This window comes from Populus nigra, chromosome 1, assembly GCF_951802175.1.
Source record: "Populus nigra chromosome 1, ddPopNigr1.1, whole genome shotgun sequence".
Lineage (NCBI taxonomy): Eukaryota > Viridiplantae > Streptophyta > Magnoliopsida > Malpighiales > Salicaceae > Populus > Populus nigra.
Window position 1 is genome coordinate 18,991,496 of NC_084852.1, and position 14,609 is coordinate 19,006,104.

Sequence of the window (14,609 nt, forward strand, 5' to 3'; positions counted from 1 at the left end):
AAAATTTAATAGAAGATAAATTTAAAAATAAATTATAATAATTTATTTAAAATATCATGAAGTTATACCATCCAAAAGATTAATTATTAACCTAAAAAAGTTAAAATGAGAGGGATATTAATTAAAAATAAAATTAATTAAGATTAAAAAAATAATCAAGCTTGCATATTTTTAGTCTAAAAAGAAAAAGTCCAAGCACACTTGAGCTAAATTTTTTTTTTCAAAATACAAACATCATCCACCTAGAATAGACAACATGTCTTTAACTTGAAGATAATTGAAAATTTAAAACTCAACTTGTTGAGACCTTAAAATTTTTAATTTTAATTTGTTTTTACTTAAAAACATCTCAAAAATATTTTGAAAACTTAATAAACTCATTTTCAATCTAAAAAACTTTCTAATAATTTTAAAAGTCCTAAATCAAACCAAATAAAACAATTCAAGGGTTCAATCTATCTTTTCTTTAACATGTTTGAATGACAAAACTATCTCATTTGAACTCTTTTCTTTAAGGTGAACTTATTCACATCAAAATTGAATTTTCATGTGGTTAAAAATGGTTAGCCAATCCTTTCTCTCTCTTTTTTTTTTATTTTCTAGTAATTTTCTCTCTCTTCTCTCCATATTTAAAGACTAAAATGTAATAAAAATAAATTTTAGGATTGAAAGGTAAAAACATAAAATAACAGGGATTAAATAATGCATAAATTAAAACTTCTTGGATCAAATTGAATTTTTTATGTCATTTGATCAACAAAAATGAAAAAAACTTTGTTTTATGAGTTAATTTTGATCATTTCTCGTAATATTTATCTTTAATCTAACGTCAGTATTGCTTGAGGCATTAAATATACAAAAGCATGCAAAAACTCATCTGATTTATTATATTGTGTAATGTTAACTTTCTTGTTCCTTTCCATTTTTTTAAGGGCAGTAACATTAATATGGTACAAATTTGGTCTACCTACTATACACTGAATTTTAATCTGGTCTTTTTCTTATAATAATTTTAATTTGGTCTTTAATATTGAAGATATTTTACTACTTTTTTTAAATAAAAAAAAAGAGTTGGGATATCCTTGGATAGTTTTCGTACCTGTTTGGGAACGCGGTGCAAACGACGTTCCACTAAATTTTGAAATTTTTGTTTTTATTTAAATTTATTTTTTTAATTTTTTTAGATCGTTTTGATGTGTTGATATCAAAAATAATTTTTTTTTAAAAAAAATATTATTTTAATATATTTTTAAATAAAAAATACTTTGAAAAGCAACCGCCACCACGCTTTCAAACACGTATTTTATGTGCGAGGAATATTCTCAATTAGGTTTTACACACGATATTCATTTCTAGATTGTTATTATATATGAGACTAATTTCTTTCTTCAAAGTCATACTTAAAATGATGATTTTGAGAATAAATTTATTTGTTTATTTTTGTTTCAATCGAAAGTCCATTTAACCGTCTGACTAGGAATAAATAATACGTCATTTTCAAGATGAAAACAAACTTTAATAATTATTAATTATTAATAAATAAAAATAATCAAATCATAATTGGTTAAGGGATTATTATATCCCTACAAAGATGAGAACACAAATTCGATTCTCAGAAAGCATACTTACTTGGAGAGACAACCATGAACCCTGAACGAGACTAGTCTCACTCTTTAAAAAGGTGTGAGGATACCGGGTAAGAAAAAAAAAAATCAATATTTTACTATTCAAGAAACATAATGTACATACTCATAATTTAATGCTCGGTCGGTCTATGTTATTCTCGATTTCTTATGCTTTGATCCTTGAAGTTGCATAGTTTACAACTCGGTCAATGTTTTTCTTTAATTTGTTTATTAAACAAGCCAAGACTTTCAAGAGTATTCTACTACTTAGTTTATAGTATTCTGGTCAATTTAATTTTATAGTGCCTTCAAAATTGTGAAAAAGGTGATTAGTGGTAGTTGTTTAATAAAATAGAAGGAGTTAAGGAAGAAAAGATATAATTGTTGTTCTTGTTCATATGAGACACCTTCCCACTTTGTCTGCACTAGGACAATTGCTTCGGCTTTTCCAAGAGATACACAAGCACAAGTGCAAGATTTTTTTCTTGAACCTTGGCCATATATTTATTTTAAATTTAGTTCTTAATCTAACAATATTTTTCATTTAAATCCCTTACCTCTAGAGTTCCTCAATTGGATCCCCTTGTCTAAAATCATCACAAGACTTTTTAACATAAAAATAAAATCATATTATTTTCAAATAGCATCGTTTCAATGTGTAGAATATGCATTTTAGATGGAAAATCATTAACGAATATGGTTGTTAGGACCCAAAACTAATAGAAGAAGCTTAATTGAGAATACTTCTAGTTTGAGGATTGTGATTGAAAATTAGCAAATACTTTAGGAGTAATTTGAGAATTTCCTTTTTTCTTTTAGTTACACAATTTTTTAAATGTCTTATATTTTAAATCACTCCTTTTCTTTCTTTTTCTTTTTTTTTTTTAATTTAAATCACACTCCTTGGTGGTAAAAAACAAAATCAAAATCTCAATCTTTATACTTAATTTTTTATTCTATATTCATGAATAGTGTTAACTTGATCATTTACCTGCACTACGTTGTGGGTCGGGTCAAATGTTTCTTGAACGTAAAAAAATATTCGGATATTGTTATTTTTTTTAGTGAAAAAACATTTTTAACTGTGTAGAGGTTAACTTAATGCAATCTGGTTGAATTTGAGGGTTTACGAGTAACCTGAACGACATGTAACATCATAATTTGACTCAAAAAAATTTCAAGAAGACATCTTTTTTTAATAAGATAACACAACACATTGGATTTACTTGGGTCAACCCGAGTTAGCATGTCAAATCCATGATTTGGGTTATGAAACTATGATAAACCCTATAAAAAATAAATCAAAATAAATTATAAAGCCTAATTTTCAATCCATCCAACGTTAAAAGATAAAATTGAAAAATAAAATCAATTAAAAAAGACCTAAAAAAATGACTCGAGTTAACTTGTCAAACTTGCGACTTAGATAATAAAACCAAGATAACCCTTTAGAAAAAAAATCAAAATAAATTACAAAGTTCAATTCTCAATTAATTTAATGTTGAAGCAAAAGAATAAAAAAATCAATTAAATACAACTTAAAAAAGAGCCAAGTCAATCCACCAAATTCATAACTTAGATCATGAGACCGAGATAACCTCATAGAAAAAAAAAACATGATTTAACCATGATTAACTTTCCAAATTTACGACTCTAGTTATAAGACTAAGATAACCCTATAAAGAGCAAATAAAAATAAATTATGAAGCTCAATTCTCAATTGATTATGTAGGATCCAATATCGAATGATGAAATTTGTAAAAAAATTAATTAAAAAATAACACAAAAAATAAGTCAGGTCAATATGGGTTAACCCATTAAGCATTATTCGTAGGTCATGAGGCCAAGATAACCTCATAAAAGTTAAACCAAAATAAATAATGAAACCTAATTCTCAATCAAACACGATATTAAATGATGAAACTGAGAAAAAAAAAGTCAATTAAAAAAAACTGAGTCAATTGAATTAACCTATCAAACCTGCAACTCGGGTCATGAGACGAGGACAACCCAATAAAAAGCAAATCTAGTATTGAAGAACATGAGACCGAGATAACCTCTTAAAAATAAAATAAAATAACAACCTAATTTAACCCGGGTTAAAATACCAAAACCTGCAACCTTGATCATGAGATCAAAATATCCTCATAGAAAATAAATCAAAATAGATTATGAAGCTCAATTCTCAACCGACCTAATATTGAATGATAAAATTGAAAAAAATCTTAATTAAAAAAAAACAAAAAACAACCTGAGTCAACTCTGGTTAACTCATTATGCATTATTTCCTAGTCATGAATCCAGAATAACCTGATAAAAAACAAATAAAACAAAAGTCTAATTTTCAATTAACCCAATATTAAATGATGGAAATGAGGGAAAAGTTAAATAAGGGAAGAAAAAAAAAGCCCTAGCCAATTAGGTTAACTTGTCAAACCTGTTATCTATGTCATGAAAGTGGGATAAGTCAACAATAAAATCTAATATTAAAGGATAAAAGTAAAAAAAAAAAACATTGATTGAAAAAAAATCAAAGAAGAAAAAAAAAGGCAAATGTTTTTTTAGGAACCACACTAAAATATGCGAGTAAAGTATTATTCATTGCTACAGTTCTTTCCTTATATGTTTTAGTGTATTGTTAATAATTAGTTATGTAACTTGTGCTCCCTACGAGTCAGATATTTTAATTTCTTATAAAAAAATTGCATAGGTATGTTTTTTCAATGCATTTCTGTAGTTCAAAAAAATTTAATGCAAATAAAAAAATTTATGCATACATGTAATCAAATAAACCAAGAATTATGTGTGTTAATAAAAAAATAAAAAAATATTAACGATACTTAAAAATAAAACTTGAAAATCAAGAGACAAGTGTAAATCAAAATATTTAATCTCACAAGACGAGACATATACGCGGTTATGTTTGCTAAATTTTTTTATTACAATATTTGTTTTATTCAATCAAACGATAATAGAAATAGACAAATACATTAAATTGATCAAAAAAAAATTAAAAAAAATATATTATGTAAGGTTACACATTTTAGAAATATTATCTGAAAATAAACATTTTTTATTTTAAAAGATATAGTTCATCTATACAAAAGATAAAAAAAAATTATAGATGAATCAGAAAACTAAACACATAACAAAAAAGAGGTTCTCTAAATAAAAGAAAAGAAAGAATGAGTATTAATGTAAATATAAATAGTTTTTTTTAATAAAAAAACATATAAAAGAGAAGCATTCATTGAAAAACAAATAGAAAAAAAAAATAAGGCGCTGCTGGGTTTGGCATGCCATGCTAGCCTGCCTGACTCATTTCATTAGAGCTCGCGTGACAAGGTACTTATATCCATTTTTTTAAAAAAAAAATTAGACTACATGTCATCTGATTTTGCCCAGAACTCATCATTGTGGTGGCAAAAAAATCAAGGCGTAAGTTTTTTTTACCCAAAACCTGTTTTTCAATCCATTTTTTGACCCAAAACACCTAAATAAAACTTTAAAAACCATGTTTTATTTTGCCCAGAACTCATCATTGATAGGTTTTATCAATGACCTAAAAAAAATTCCCAAAAACCAAAATCAACTCAAAATCAAAATTCAACCTAAGCTCATATCTGTTTTTTTTAATGAAATTTAAAGGTTAAAAAACACGTAATATGAACTCCTCTCATCAAAAGAAACAACTTGACACATATATCATTCGTTTTAGTGGCATAAATCGGTGTTAACGACATGCTTTTCTCTCTACCACTAGAATCCAACAACCTCTCTCTTCTCTTTCAATCAGGGACTAAAAAATAATAAAAATAAATTTTTGTACTAAAATTGAGTTTGAAAAATATTGAGGTACCAAAATTATATAATCTGCATTATTTTTTAAGTTCGAGGATCAAAATGCATCTTTTTTTCAAAACTTAAGGCATGCCATCCATATTTGGCGCCTTTTTTATTTAGGTCTCTCTCTTTTCAATTCTACATTTTCATAAAAAATCAAAATCAATTGATTTTAATTAAAACTAAATTGATGGGAAAAAAATTTTATGACCAAATTGAAGAAAAACAAAATCTTTTACACAACCCATCCACAATAATATCTTTTAGTTTTAAACTTAATGTTAATGTTAATTAATTTCCATTTGTTGCTGACCATTTATTTCAAGTTATCAAACAGGCTCTTGTCTTGTAATGGTCTCTAACTCCCATAAAATTTTAACGTATAGACTTGTATTTAGATTGGCTTTGACATTCTCTTACAGTGAACAAAAAGGAGGTGACCTCATGAACAATCAACATCATCCCTTATGAATCTTATTTTGTTAGTTTTCTTATCCAAATTTGAGCCTAATACTAACACAAAAAATTATTAGAGAGAGAGAGAGAGAGAGAGAGAGAGAGAGAGATTATTAGTGGGATGACAAATTTGATGTTTCTAAGCAATTCCTCTACCATGTCCAATCATCCAAAGTCAGCTTCCAAGTAGACTTGTAAGTGGTCTTTGGCCAGAGTTCCAAAAGGAGTGGAACTCATGGGACAGATTCCAAAACAAAGTTCTCTGTATCTGTTTTCTCTAGGTTTTCTAAGTATCTTGACACTGATATATACATCCATTGGCCAACTTGCGACCTGTGGTTATGATTGCTTGGGACCTGTGTTTGTGATGATTGGATTAACTGCTTTGTCAGATACAAAAGATGAATCAGCCAAAAAATACAGTTTGGTAAGCGGTATGTATTGGTTCTGTGACTGTAGGCAGCGATATGAAGAGATGAAGATAGAAAATCATTGCATGTACACTGATAAATCAATGATGCTGCAAGATACCGTACACTGACATAAAATAATCCTGTTGTCCATGAGTTCTCAGTTCTAAACTAATGTCAAAGAATTTCAAGACCGTTGTTGGGCTTCTAAATCACAGTTTAGCTACTTGTGAACAATATGATGACAAGTAAGCAGATTTGAAGGAGCAAAAATGTCTGAATAATAAATGATGCTAGAGTTTTCCTTGTGGATAAGGAAGCTTGCAGATACAAATAATAGATGTATGTCAATTATAATTAACGATACTCAGTCAGAAATACCATCCCCGTACACTCCATTACCAATATCCAGATCAGTATCAGGTTTACTTTTTAATTTTGACAATCTACCAGAAGATTTCAATGGCTTCCCGACCTTCCCCGCCTGCAATACCAACCCCTTTTCAGAAGGTTTCCGTTTTCTCTTCATGCGTGTCCCTCCCGTGTCCTCTGTAAGAGAGTCCATTGCAACATAAGAGTTAGTCATCAATTAAACAAATAAACTAACGTAGAACACTCAGAGTCAACTTGCTTAAAGACTAACACCAAAAGCCTAAAGAGTTTTAAGCGTAATATAACCAGATTTCCATCTGCTAAAATTATATAATTTCATTTTTCATATAGAAAATCATTCTCCTTGCCTCCTCCCCCCGCCCACACCGAACAAAAAAAACTGATAACCAAAGTCAACTATCATACACAGACAGCATTTTCCCAGAAGATAAGTATACTGTGTTTTACAATTATTAACAAATCAGGTATATGGAAAATGTTAAAAGTTTTAAGATAAATCTTGAATCCCAGTTCATGGTATGAATCGAGAATATTGACAAACCTCACAGCATAATCATTAGTTATACAAAAATCACCACTTAAAAATCTTTAAAGATAGGCATGGTGTTACCTTCAAGAGGACTTGATGCATGGTTCGTTGCTTGTCCATTCTGTTCAGCTTCTTCAGACAGAGGGGAACCAGAATTATTTGAATCCATCAGCTTTGAAGAACTTCCCACACACTTATCTTGTTGCTCAAGAACGTCAGGACAAGGGGTAGCTGGCAAGAAACACAGTTCTTCTTGAGACACATCTGAATCACTGAAAGCATCTTTCTCCACTGTTACAATATCAACTTCATCATCTTGATTAATATCTGATTCTTTTACCTGCAACCATACATATATTTTGAGAAACATAGAAATGGACGGAAGACTTGCTCAACCAGCCTGTTTGTGTTTACCTTTTCAGTTCCAGGTATCAGATCAAATTCATCTTCACGTTCCACGTACTCTTCATTTTCCTCTAGCTCTTTGAAGTCTGGGGCAAATGCACTCCAGTTCTCAGTATGGTCCTTAGCCCAAATATAAACCAAGCCAGTCAATGAAACAGAGACAATAATAGGGTGAACAGGATGCCAGGCTAAATCAATCAATGCTTCTTTTGGACCTTCAAGGATTTTTACAAGATGTCCAGCTCTATCCCATATGTAGATCTTGTGCTCTCCCTTGCTCGCAGAACCACCAATAACCCATTCCCCATCACCACTGAAACAAGGCGCTTTCCAGTGCACTTTGGTGATGATATCCTGGAATTCCCGGAAAAGTGCTAAGCACCTTGATCCAACAACCTTCATTCTCTCGATACCAGCTACCTCATCAAGAGTCTTGTTCAGGTCCTCTAAAGCCATGAGACCATCTTTAAGAGGAAGAAGATTTTCATATATCCTAATTGTCCGGTCATTTGAATTTGTAAGAAGAAACTGTCCATTTCTGCTGAAAACTATGTTCTTAATCACAGCACCACCGGGAGTGGGAACCATGGCATGCACTTGAATGCTTTTGGGATCTATTATAAGTATTTCTCCTTTGGAATTTCCCACATAAACCAGATCCCCACACTTGTTAAAGCATGCTGCAGTGGGAGTGAAAGGGAGACCATCTGTGGGCTTGTTACGTGATGGTGGGGCAAGTCCATTGTCCACATCAGCTACTGTAACTGGTAGCAAAGTGGTGTTTCCTGTGTTTAAATCTACAATGATAGGAGCAGATGAAAGTGGGCATGCCAGGCAGAGAGATGGAGTAGAGGATCCAGAATGTAGCCGAGCTAGTAGTGGGGTTTGCTGAAGAGTAATGCGAGTAATCTTCTCTCCACTGACAACATCCCAAAGTGTTAGTGATTTGTCAGCAGCAGACACAAGAATTCGATGACCATACTTCGACCAACAGATACTTGTTATGGCAGCAACACAATCTTTATCCCGGAGCTCTTTTGCAATTCCCCTGGTCTCAAAGTCCCAAATAACACAACTTCCATCAGTGCATCCAGCTGAAAGAAGATAGAAGCAATTAGGAAATCAGAATCTTCGAACAATACACACACATTTCTACAAGTAGCTAAAATTAAAATCGATAAAAATAAATACGGCATAAAAGAACAGGCAGCAAGAAATGGCTTCCTTATCAAAGAACAATCAAACTAGCAAAAATAAGCAACACCCACAATAGCTTATCTAGCTACTAGTACCTACATTATTTAAAAGCATAAAGTTTTAATCACATACCAGCAAGAAGCGTTCCGCGACGATTAAAAGCAATACATTTCATAAGCCCATGTTGCAAATACTCCTCTATCACTTCTGGAAAATCTCCTTGCAGTGGATCTTTTCGATAAAACCCAACAAAATAAATTTGGTAAAACATAATATTTGTGTACAAAAAAGAAAACCCAGAAATAAAACAAAAAAAATGAAAAGGAGATAGAGAGAGAGAGAGCTGACCAATTATTGGAGCATTCATGGATGAGTTGATGAATTTTCCCTAATTGCTATGTTGCTGATAATAAGCTTAAAAAGAAAGGAACTTTGCTTTTATGTTTGTTTAATTTTTCTAGTGTAGTAAGTGAGGTCGAAGGGAGAGAGTGAGAAGGAGAATGGTGGTGGAGAGTGGCGGCGGAGGAAGCGGAGGCGGAGGCGGAGGAGGAGGTTTTGTCGAGGAGGAGACATCAAAGAGAAGTTTAGTTCTGTTCAATTCCGAGAGAGAGAGAGAGAGAGAGAGAGAGCGAGCGAGGGAGAAAAGAGAGATCGAATACATGTCACTGTCATAGTTATTAAACCGATCTGAAGATTAACCCGGCCAAAAGGCTAGATCTTGGATTTTATGGGTCAACCCGGGTCAATTTGGGTCAATCCGAAAAATTAAAAAAATTAAAATTTTAATATTTCATATGAAAGAATCCATGTAAATATAGATTATATATATATTATGAAGTTTAAAAGAATATTTTAAAAAGTTTTTTATTCCACGTTAAAAAAATATTATGTTAAACTTTTAAGTTAAAGTATTTAAACTAAAAACTTTTTTTATCCCACATTGAAAAAACATAACTTTTTCTTTGAAAACATAGAGTATATATACTAATAGGTTTCAAATCTCACATTGAAAAAATATAATTTTTTTCATGGAAACATAGAGTATATATATGAAAGGGCTTCAAATCTCACATTGAAAATATATTATGTTATCCTTTTAAGTTGAAGTATTTAAACCAAAAGGTTTTTTTATCCCACATTGAAAAGATATTATGTTATCCTTTTAAGTTGAAGTATTTAAATCAAAATGTTTTTTATCCCAAATTGAAAAAACATGATTTTTTTCTTGGAAACATAGAGTATATATACTAATGGGTTTCAAATCCCACATCGAAAAAACATAAATTTTTTCATGGGAACATGGAGTATATATATGAAAGGGCTTCAAATCCCACATTGAAAAGATATTATGTTATCCTTTTAAGTTGAAGTATTTAAACCAAAAGGTTTTTTTATCCCACATTGAAAAAACATGACTTTTTTCTTGGGGACATAGAGTATATATACCAATGGGTTTCAAATCCCACATTTTAAAAAAAAAAAACGGGTCTCATTCAGGTCGACCCGCCGGGTCGCTCGGGTTTGGCAGGGTTGTTGCCACAACCGGTCTTTTATTAAACCCGGGCCGGTCCAGCCACCGAGTCGACTGGGTCCCGGGTCGACCCGCCGGGCCGGGCCGGGTTTAATAACTAAGGTCACTATAGCTCATTTAATAGTTATTTTTATTTATTTACTACATCGTTATCCACACAGTTCGGATTAAAATTATTTTGAAAAAAAAATTTTGTCATTGTTCATATCTTCCTAATAATTTTTTTTTAAATTATGCAGAGTTTAATCTGATTTCACTTGATTAACTTGATGAATTCAAAAGCAAAAAAATAATAATTTGGGTGAACTTGTCAAACCTGCAATTAAGTTTATGAGACTATGATAACCTAATAGAAAACAAAACAAAATAAATTATGAAACTTAATTTTCAATAAATTCATAGTTAAAGGTTGAAATCTATAAAAAATCAATCTAAAAACATGACACAATAAAACGAGTCTACTCAGGTTAACCTGCAAAACACGTGACCCAAGTCATACGACTGAGATAACTTAATAGAAAACAAGCCAAAATAAAATTATAAAGTCTAATTCATAACTTCATGTTGAGGGATGAGATTGAAAAAATATCATCTAAAAAAGACAACTAAAAACTCGAGTCAACTAAGTTAACCCGTCAAATCCGTGATCTGAGTCATGAGACTGAGATAACCTCATAGAAAAAAAAATAAAAATAAATCATGAAACCTAATTTTCAATTAATCCAATGTTAAATGATGAAATTGAAAAAAAAATCAATTAAAATAAGAAAAAAAAACTCAAGTCTACAAAGTTAACCAGTCAAACCCGTGATACAGGTTATGAGATCGAACTAACTACATATAAAGAAAACTATAATAAATTATGAAACTCAATCTCCAATAAACTAAAGTTTGAAATATAAAATCAGCGAAATAAAAATAGATATAGAAAAAAAGGGTAAAAACAAACATCATAAGAATGAATAGTGTTTTGTGAGGTGGTAAACAGTAAAAACACCACCTCTTTTAGTTTATACTACTAAATTTGTAGCTCACGCTTCGTTGAACAAAATTTTTTATGCCATAAAAAAATGTTAGGGTAAAAAAAATCCAAGTTCCAAGTTATCAGTTCAATTGGCAAGTTAAATAATATGAAAAAAATGCAATAACCGACAAGACAAAAACAAGAACCAAACATGATTCTATCCAGATTATCAAACAATCCAACGTTAAACTAATAAAATGAAAAATGAAGAAAACAAAAGAAAGAAAAACTCCAAAAAAAAAATCAGCTTAAAAAATGGAAAACAACCAAGTAAACCCAGACGAAACTCCTAAATTTAGTTTAATCTCTAAAACTTACAACTCGTTAAATCATGGACTCGAGTTTAATAAAGAAACTTAACTCTCAACTAATTTAATTTTGAAGGATGAATTCATTGAAAAAATATTAATTAAAAAACTTATAAAAGCAAAAAAAAATTACAATAAAAAGAAAAAGGATAAAATTTGAGAGAAAAAAACCTAAGAAGGATGAAACTTCAAAAAAAAAATGATCTCAAATAAAATAAATAACAATTAAAAGAATGAACACCAAATTTAAAACGTTAAAAAATAATAGGGGATGAAATTGAAAAATATTTATAATTTGATAAATTATTTATAGATAAAAAAATAATAGGGGGTGAAATTGAAAAAAAAAAGTTTTATAGGGCTAACCCAATAGAATAAAATCTTAAACAAATACAAAAATAAAACAAAAAAAAGGATAAACTATAAGAAAACCCCAATTTAAAAAAAAACAAGCAAACTTATGAACCTCCTGAACCTGGTCTAATCTTTAAAACTTGTAGTTTGTGAATTATTGGATATGGGTTCAATCAAAAAGCTTAACTCTTAATAAATTTAATTTTGAATGATGAATTTGTGAAAAAAAATATGAATTAAAAAACCTCTAAAAGAAAAATAAAACACAGAAACAAGAAGAATGAGAATAAAGTTTAACAGAAAAAACCGCAACGAGGATAAAATTTGACAAAAATTAAAATCATCCCAGATAAAATAAATAGCAATTAACAGAATCAAGATCAAATTCGAATGATTAAAAAATCATAGGGGTGAAATTGAAAAACATCTATACTTTGATAGATAATTTATATATATTAAAAACTAGTAGGGATGAAAATAAAAAAAATTGTAAGGGTCAGCTTAACAGAAGGAAAACCATATAAAAAAGAATGATAAAAAAAAACATCATAAAAAGCAAGCAAACAAGTCTGGACAAACCTCTTAAACCTGATCTATATTCTAAAAATCGCAACTCGTAAAAACTTAGACTTGGATTCAACCAAGAAGATTAATAATCAACCAATTTATTTTTAAAGGATGAAATTGGTGAAAAAATATTATTAAAAAAAAATTGCAAAAGCAAAAACATAAAAGAGAAGAAAAAAATGGGGATAAAATTTGATAAAGAAAACTTAAGGAGGATGAAATTTGAAAGAAAAACAATTTAAAAAATGAAAACAAAATAAATAGTAATTAAAAGAATAAGAACTAAATTTGAAATATAAAAAAGCCATACGGGGTGAAATTAAAAATATTTATAATTTCATAGATTAAAAAATGGTAAGGAGTGAAATTGAAAAAAAATGGTAGGCAAACTGAAAAAAATAATAGAATTAAAAAAAAGGATAAAAAACCTTAGAAAAAAAAACCAAGCAAAATTGGGAACCTCCTAAGTAAGGTATAGTCTCTAAAACTTACAACTCATGGAATTTTAGACTCGGGTTAAATCAAGAAACTTAATTTTTAACTAATTTAATTTTGAATGATGAAATTGGTGAAAAAATATCAATAAAAAAACATGCAAAAGCAAAAAAAAGTAGCAACAAAAAGAATGAGGAAAAAATTTGATAGGAAAAAAAATCAAAAGAGGATGAAATTTGAAAAAAAAAAAACCAATTTTAAAATGATTCCAAGGAAAATAAGTAGCAATTAAAAGAATAAAGACCAAGTTTGAAAAATTAAAAACATTATAGGGGTGAAAATGAAAAATATTTGTAACTTGATAGATTATTTATATATTTAAAAATGATAAGGGGTGAAATAAAAAAAATATAATTTGAAAATTTTTTTATAGATTAAAAAAAGTAGATGTTGAATTTGAAAATCATTTATAATTTTATAGTTTATTCTAAAATAAAAAAATAGTAATCAAAAGTATAGAGAGAAAATGTGAAGAAAAAAAATAATTGAAGAGATTGGTCTGAAATTTTGCATGAACTAGTGCAAAATTTGAGGAGAATAGAGAGAAGAAAAATAAAAAGAAACGATCGTCGGTGCCAAACCAACGACGATCATGATATGCGCGGCTCACCATCGTATAAAGGGCTCCAAAATCTTTCAAACACCGTCACAGAAAGCGGCGTTTGGTGGCCGGATAACCTCACACGCACTGTTTGAACAATGCATGGATTGTCCACACGTTGGTGTTTGCTCACGCGCTAGCATGTTGTTTTTTAAATAATATTAAATATAGGACTATTACAATATTACCCCTAAACAACCTCCAAATCTACAACAAAGTAATACCCTTACGAGAGAGTTGCATTTTTTTTTTTGTCTTTGAAGGCACCAAAATAATTGCACCATTCTGAAAAAAATAAAATGGCAAAAGCACCCCCAATCAAAAGCATTATTTATTCCAGGGATAAAGTTATAATTTTATTGTACATTAAAATAGAAAATAACAAATATAACCTCATCCAATATGTTAAAGATAATTGTTCTATTGTGAAAAGACAACCTCACCCTCAAAACTTAATTCATTGCTTTTTTTTTCAAGGGCAAATTAGTAAATAAACCATTACAATGAATAGAAAAAAGGGTCTTGGCCTACAATAACTTCTCTTCCAGGTTTGGTGTGTGTGTGTGTGTGTTATATCATCCTTAGACGGTGATAATATTATAAAAAAAAATTATGAAACTTAATTATCAATTAAGTCAATATTAAAAGATGAAATTAGTAAAAAAATATTTGATAAAAAAACAAGACAAAAAAAAAACACTCGAGTAAACTCGGGTTGATCTGCCAAACCCACTATTCGGGTCATGCATCCTTAATAAGTTTTTATCAGTAAGATTATTTTTCAAATTATATGACAATCATGTGGGTGAGACATTTTTTTTTGTATCAAATAATATTTTTTTTTAAAGGATAGGCACACATTTTTTTAAAA

General features: G+C 29.6%; 1 protein-coding gene across 1 annotated transcript; it reads right to left on the reverse strand.

Moving 5' to 3' along the window:
• Window positions 1-6,591: 6,591 nt before the first annotated feature.
• On the reverse strand, window positions 6,592-9,500 carry LOC133690638 (protein RBL-like). Its single transcript, XM_062110876.1, has 5 exons — window positions 9,207-9,500; window positions 8,991-9,089; window positions 7,671-8,755; window positions 7,338-7,596; window positions 6,592-6,883 (listed from the first exon to the last, which is right to left on the reverse strand). The coding sequence occupies exons 1-5, from the start codon at window positions 9,223-9,225 to the stop codon at window positions 6,702-6,704; spliced, it is 1,644 nt and encodes a 547-aa protein (XP_061966860.1). The 5' UTR covers window positions 9,226-9,500; the 3' UTR covers window positions 6,592-6,701.
• Window positions 9,501-14,609: the final 5,109 nt, after the last annotated feature.

Bases quoted from the DNA above. Each gene is read 5' to 3' on its own strand.
- LOC133690638 (XM_062110876.1), bottom strand. The intron at 8,756-8,990 runs GTATGTGATTAA...ATCTTCTTTCAG, and splicing joins TCGCGGAACGCTTCTTGCTG to CTGGATGCACTGATGGAAGT. The intron at 7,597-7,670 runs GTAAACACAAAC...GTATGGTTGCAG, and splicing joins TGATACCTGGAACTGAAAAG to GTAAAAGAATCAGATATTAA.